At 40.2% G+C, this 7612-nt stretch overlaps 1 protein-coding gene across 1 annotated transcript in view; it reads left to right on the top strand.

The window, feature by feature from the left end:
• COL6A6 (collagen type VI alpha 6 chain) overlaps nt 1–6819 on the top strand; it is a 111925-nt gene extending 105106 nt beyond the window's left edge. Inside the window, exon 36 of the mRNA XM_007115463.3 lies at nt 6308–6819. Coding sequence (XP_007115525.2) covers nt 6308–6566 — 259 coding nt within the window. The 3' untranslated portion in view covers nt 6567–6819. The remainder of the gene's footprint in view (nt 1–6307) is intronic.
• Nucleotides 6820–7612: the final 793 nt, after the last annotated feature.

Below are 7612 nucleotides of genomic sequence, written 5' to 3'. Positions count from 1 at the left end.
GGCTGGCCCCGTGAGCTGTGCCCGCTGAGACTGCGCGTCTGGAGCCTGTGCGCCGCAACGGGAGCGGCCACAACAGTGAGAGGTCCGCGTACCGCAAAAAAAAAAAAAAAGAAAAAAAGAAAACAAAATAAAATCCAGGTATAACTGTTTTCAAGAGACACAGCTACAAAATGAGGACATGGAAAAGTTGAAAGTAAAATCATGGGAAAAAAGTATAATAGTCAAATATTTTAAAAAGAAAACTGGAAAAGCTATATTAATATCAGATAAAATATACCTAAAAAATTTTTATTTTATTGAAGTATAGTTGATTTACAATGTTGTATTAGTTTCTAAGTGAAGTGAGTCCTATAAAATATGCTCTTAAACAAAACCATTTTGTAGAGATAAAGAGGGTCAGTACATGATGATAAGTGTTTAATTCATGAAGAAGATACAACAATTTTAAATTTATAAGAGGGTCATAAAATAATTTTGAAATATACAATGTGGAAATTGAAAAGGGAGAAATTGACATTAAAATATCATCAGAGTTGGAGATTCGCTACATCAGTTTGAATACTGTTAGGTCAAGCAGTCAAAAATTAAAGATATAAAGATTTAATCATAAGTAACAAGCTTGATTTAATAGACTCATATAGAATCCTGCACAGAAGAATGAGACATTCTTCTGAACACACGGAACGTTAACAACTGTTGCATCAGCGTGGAGGGTGTACAGGTGTTCATTGTGCAGTTGTTTTTTTTTTTTTTGCAGTACGCGGGCCTCTCACTGTTGTGGCCTCTCCCGTTGCGGAGCACAGGCTCCGGACACGCAGGCTCAGCGGCCATGGCTCACGGGACCAGCCGCTCCGCGGCATGTGGGATCCTCCCAGACCGGGGCACGAACCCGTGTCCCCTGCATCAGCAGGGACTCTCAACCACTGTGCCACCAGGGAAGCCATTGTGCAGTTTTTAACTTATAAATCAAGTGTCAACAAATCTCTAAGAACTGGCTTCATACAGTCCAAATTGATCACAGTGCAATTAAGTTAGAAATTAATACAAACAATATTTTTTAAGCCCATACGTTTTTTAATCAAAATCACATTTCTAAATAACTGAGACAAAAATCATAGTGAAAACTTAAAAACACTTTGAACTGTATAATAATCAAAATATTACATGCCAAAACTTGTGGGATGTTTCAGAATTCATATTTTAGGAAAGTTTATAGTTTTCTTATGTTAGGGAAATTTTTTTAATTGGCATACAATGTTATATTAGTTTCAAGTGTACAAAATAGTGAGTCAACATTTATATACATTACTAGATGATCACCGTAAGTCTAGTTACCATCTGTCCCCATTTAAAATTGTTACACTGTTACTGACTATATTCCCTACTCTGTATATTTCATCCCGTGTCTTATTTATTTTATAACTGGAAGTGTGCACCTCTTAATCCCCTTCACCTGTTTCGCCCATCCTCCCTCCCCTTCCTCTCTAGGAACCACCAGTTTGTTCTCTGTATCAAGGAATCTGTTTCTGCAGGTTTTGTTTGTTTTTTTAGATTCCACATATAAGTGAAATCATATGGTGTTTGTCTGACATATTTCACTTAGCATGAAACCCTCTAGGTCTATCTATATTATAAATGGCATTATTTCATTCTTTTTTGTGGCTGAGTAGTATTCCATTGTGTCTATATACACTACATCTTCTTTATCCCATTCATCTGTCGATGGATACATAGTTTGCTTCCATATCTTGGTTATTGTGAATTTTGCTGCAATGAACATAGGGGTGCATATATCTTTTCAAATTAGTGTTTTCATTTTCTTCAGGCAAATACCCAGAAGTGGAATTGCTGGATCATATGGCAGTTCTATTTTTAATTTTTTGAGGAACCTCCATAATGTTTTCCATAGTACATTAGGGATATTTTTTAAACTCTAAAAGCTAATGAGCTAAACATTGCTCTTAAGGTGTAATAGAAAAAAATATATACTAAAATTTTAAAAATACTTTAATAAAAAAATACAATTAAAGAAACAGAAATTAACACATTGTAAATTAACTATACTTCAATTTTTTTAAAGATGTAAAAACTGCTTTTTAATTTAAAAAAATAAATATTTTAAAGCAATGTTATAGAAAAAAATAAAATATATCCAAAGAATGGAATAAGAGTAGAATTTACTTTTTAAAATATCTTAATTAAAATAAATGTATCAGCAACAAAGGCAAAAGTTACTTTAAAATAATAATATACATATATATCATAGCCTTTGCACGTATGAATATTACTTATTTTTTAATTAATAATAATTGAAATCAAGCAGGAGAGTGGGGTTTTTTGGTGGTTGTTTGTTTCAGCGTAAATCATGCTAACACGCGCATACGTGCCCCACATCTGACTGAAATCAGAGTGCCCCAGACCCTGAGAATCACACTTAGACAGATGCTTCTGACAGTGTGGCTTCTCCTACTGTGCAGTGTGTGCATTCCTGTGTGGTGATGGGGCCCAAGGCCCTCCCCCCGGCCCAGAAGCCCCAGCTCCAGAAGCTCCAAGAAGCCTATCACCTTACTGGGAAGCAGGGGAACTGTCCAGCAGCAAATGCTTCTGAAGTCAGGTCTAAACAGGCCTGTGCGGTCAGTCCAGGAGGAGCAGGGCTCCCCCTGCTGCAGGTGTCTGGTAGCGTGGAAAGGGGCTTCGAATTTGCATGTGGATCAGGCTTCACATATTACAGATAATTGCAAGGGCAGGTGCGGGAGCCAGCCTATACAAATTAAAGACGTTTCTGGAAACCATTCCCACCCTGTGTTTCTTCCCGCTTCTGCACATTGCCCTAAGATACACTGGAGGCTCAGATTCTCCCACATACCTGGAATGGTGAAATGTCAGGAAATGCTGGGGCATAAGGAATTGAGACATGAAATCCACACTGCCATCAGTGACTCCCTCACCATGTGTTAGGCTAGGACTTCCCAGGCCTTCTCTAAGTAACCAAAGACTATAATAAAAGGTAACAAGCACACAGCTGCTTCTGAAATTGCCTGCCTGAGCTCTTCAACAGAAGGGATGCAGAGGCAAGAGGCCTGGACACAGGATGACTTGCCACGCGAGAATTAGATCATTCCGCTGTCAGATTCTGAGAAATACAGGTAAAAGCTTGTTCTTCTCTGGTAAGACACTGAACCAAACCACAAGCAAGAGACAGATGCCCAAGAAGGAGAGATTGCAGGGCAGCCTCTATGTAAGTACTTAGATCCACTCAGAGACAGTGAAAGACTGAAAGCCACCTGCCTATTCATCCAGGCAGACAAGCACTCCTGCCAGACTTGAAAGCGATGACAGGCCAGAACCAGAACAACTGAATTGTAAAAATGGACACAGTCGCCAGTGCCATATGAATATACATCTGTTGTAATTCTGCTTTCCAAAGTGTGTTTTCTAGACACACAAAAAGGTGTATTAAGATTAAAAGAATTCTCGAAATAAAAGTAATCTTGTCTGCATTTTCCACTCAGTGCATCCAGTCAACTAATAAATGCAGCTGGGCTGACTCCTGGTTGTCTGCATGGTTGAAGGAATCTGTGATCACAGAGGATTGAAATCTACAATTAGTTCCACCCACCGCATTTTACCGAGTTGTCACATCTTTCTTTCTAGAAGATTTACTGGTGCTGGGCACACGTTGCAAAATGAATGGACGGTATTTCACTCCTGTTTCTTTATCTTGATTACGTATTGTCGAAGTTAACCATCAGCAAAGAAGTATCTGAACAATATAGAATGGGAGAAAGAAAAGCAGAAAGTCTGTATGATTCCCAGAGTAATCAAATGATTCTTATCAAATGCTTCTCCAACACCAACTCCACGTATGACACAGTGGAAAAGGTGGAAATTCAGAGATGTGGTGTTTATCATGTTCAACCCTTTTAAGAATAAAAATATTTGAGGGGAAAAAATGCAACATAATGCTATAGAAGCAATTACCAATTTAACAACTTTTTCTTAACAAAGAGGGAATTAGACAACAGTTAACTAAATTTACTATAAAAAGGAGCCAATGCAAAGGGAAAGAGAATGAGGGTGGAGGGGAGAGACCAGTATGGACAAGATAAACTCAAGCCATGGAAACAGTATGTTCCAGACCTGAAAGAATGTCCCCTCACGATCTGTGGGGCCATAGTTTGTGCATACAGACAGTTACAACTTTGGAGGATTTGAGTTCATAATATTTAGTCTGGAAATTAACAAGAAAATATAGAGAAGAGCAAAATGGGGGAGGGTGTAAGGAAATGGTATTTGCACTGGAATTTAGCCGTGGCCGCTGTTCTTGGTGATTGGGAGGAGTTTGTTGATCAATGTAGTACATCGCTGACAGCACTGACAGAAGCCCAGACATACAGTATATAAGGTGTGGAGGCCTCAGGGTCTGTGTGACGTGAATGGTAGGCTTCTCGGTTGGTTTGATGTCTCCCTTACCCTCAGCTATCATTATAGATGGAAGAAGAATATGCAGTGAGTGTTTGTGAGAGAGAGAGACAAAGACAGAGAGAGAAAGGGGAAAGCAAAATAACTTTAAATTCTTTTTACATCCTCTACTTACTCATTTTCTAAATAGTGATGTTTTTGTGAGACAGATCAGATTTATAGCTGGATAAAGCAGAAAAATCCAAATGCAAAGGAATGGATCATGGTGAATATGATGAATGTTGCCACTGTCCTCCTGGTCTCAACATTTTGGAGTTCCCATGACTCTTCCCGTGACCACAATTCAGTTAGTTTCTCTTATGCCACCGGGCTCTCACTTATTCTAAAAATTTTATGAAGAGCTTATGTGCCAGGCTCCACATAGCTTCTTAACTTCTGCCCCAGGCCACCTGCCCTCCTGTCGTTCTGCACCCATATCCAGGTGCTTCTGACAGCATGACATTTATCGTTTCACTTTCTTATTCCAAATATCTTGATAGGTCTCCATAATGTCCTGCATAAAACCTAGTTGAGTGGAAGTCACACGGGACTCTATCAGAAGAGTTGATTGTAGCCTCAGCTCTGCCTCTCCTGCAGCCTCACTCAGTCTCCTCATCTGTAACCAGCAGACACCATGGGACTTCGATTGTCGCTCACAGCAACACTGGTGGTTTTCGTCCTCATTTTACACCCGAAGAAACAAGGTTCCCTCTAGTTAAGTGATCCGCTCAGAGCTGCTCAGCTACTAACCAGAGGACCTAGAATGTAAGAATGTTCCAGGACCCAAGGCTCTTTCCACTGCCTCCCTGTGAGATGAGGTCTGAAATGGCTCCCTTTCCGTGCTGTCCACTACAGTAGCCACTAGCTCTCAGCTAAATGAAACTACAAATTCAGCTTCTTGGTCACACTAACCACGTTTCAAGTGCTCGATAGCCACACGTGACCAGTGGCTGCCATACTGGCCAGTGCAGATCATAGGACATTTCCATAAGCACAGAAAGTTTGGACAGGCTAGGACTTCTGGTCAGCACTTGGCTTCTGATTCGCTGTCGTCAGTCTGGCATTCAAGGCCTCCCAGAGTCTGACTCCAGCTTCTCTTTATTGTTGGGTTACTCTTGACTCCCAACCAAACGCCTTGTGTGCCTGCCAAACTGGGCGCTATTTCTGCATCCCCCACTGTACCTAACACAGTGCCTTCCATAAAGCATGAACATTTGGATGGACGGACGGATGGATGGATGGATGAATGGGAGGGAGGGAGCGAAGAAGGGGCATTCATTGATGCTTTCACTAGACAAATACTTATATCTACCATGTGCTAAGCACTCCTCTAGGTTCCTGGGGTTACTATGGTGACAAGACATGGTCTCATGACACTTTCTGTCTGGGATGGTGTAAGAGTGGGGAACAAATCACAAAGTTTACAAGTAAATAAAAATGAGATAGTGATAAGCGTTAGGAAAAAAATAAGAGCATGTTGTGCTGCGTGACTGAGACAGGGAAAACTATACATCTGGTGGTCTCTAAGGAGGTACCATTTCAACCAACATCTGAACAAACAGGAGCCAACCATAATGAAGTTCTGAGTGGAACATACTTCATGAAGAAGAAACTTTGCTGTTAAAATTATACTTCTGCATACTTTGACAAGATATCTTATTCGTCAGCTTCTAATATACCTGTTCAGTGTAAATCCCCAATTGAATCATCTCAATAAACTTACCCTGAAGGAAGGATGCAACAAGGAATGGGTGCACAATTATTTAGGAAGACAGGTTAACATAGAATCTGTTACAGTTGAAATGGTATTTATCTTCTATGGGGTTTCTCTTCTTTCATTGTATAGCTTCCTTCCTGGACCACATAAAGCTACCCTCAAAGAAGATGTATTACAGAAGGCAAAATTCTTTCAACATAAAAAATATCTGTCAAGAATAGCAAGAGGCAGCAGAGATGATACTGTTCAAAATTTTACGAGAAACACATCCCATACCTTTAAAAGTGGGAAAGGGGTGATAAAAACGGCTCCCAAACAACATGATAAAGAAGTGCTAGAAGAGGTTAGCCTCAGGAAGCATGGTAAGACTCTGGGCTTAAATAACTAAATTCATGAACACAACATTGGACGACTTTTACTTGGATTTCTGTCTGCATCCGAGGTCCGCTTTGGAGGGCAGAACAAGTCACAGGTGGTGGGTCATCAGAGAACTTGACCCCTTGCACTCTTTGGTATTAAGATATATCTTGTCCATTTATTTGACCATTCCTGATAATCCCTGATAATTCCGAGACTGGTATGTTCAAGAACTGTTATCATTAAAAGATGGAAGAATAAAAGAAGTCTTTTGAAAAGTCTAATGGAGATGTAATTTGAAGCTAAATGTTATAACGTGTATACGTGTATATACATGGGCCAACACTCATGAGTTTTAAATTGTAGGTCTCCGTACAGTCCACTTTTTATAAACCAAGCCTTCTTTCTCAGCTTAGGACTGACTAATGCTCATCTATTTAACCAAAGGTTAATGTTTTGGGAGATCCTAACATTAACGCTAGAAGTTGATGCCATTTGTATGTCGTAACTTTGAAAATTTGACCTTCCTCGACGATTTCATTTCAACACACCCCGGTCTCTGTCTGGACTGACTGGATCGCCAATGGGCTTGTGCGGGAAGCTTTCCTCCACCTTGTGCAGTTGTTTGTTTGCTTGGACAGGTGAGAAACAGAGGGTAATTTTTCCCAGCTCCAAATCCTCCTTAACTCACTGAGAAACTCATATTTCCCCAGAACATAAATTATGTAGAGCCTCCTGCCTGGCCATTTTGATAGACTTTTATTCTCTTTCCCATTATTATTATTTTTACTAATCCATGTATTCTTTAGACAAGAGTAAAGACACAACATGTCGTGGGTGAAGCTCTGAGGTACCCATCAGGTAGCTCTTTAGTAAATAGTGAGCAGCAGCGAAGAGGACAGGCAGAGCTCTAAAAAGAGCTTAAATGCACACCGAGTTTGGAAAAGATAAAGGTGTCCATGTCTTAATCTACAAATCCTTATTGGTGGGGGGGCGGGGGCGCCAGAGATGCAAAAAGAGATCAGAGTGAAACCAGGAAAGGTCTTCAAAGTGCATCTCTGGTGGCTCTTTCTCCTC

Source organism: Physeter macrocephalus, chromosome 1, assembly GCF_002837175.3.
Source record: "Physeter macrocephalus isolate SW-GA chromosome 1, ASM283717v5, whole genome shotgun sequence".
NCBI classification, from domain to species: domain Eukaryota; kingdom Metazoa; phylum Chordata; class Mammalia; order Artiodactyla; family Physeteridae; genus Physeter; species Physeter macrocephalus.
This window is presented reverse-complemented; position numbering and strand designations above follow the sequence as displayed.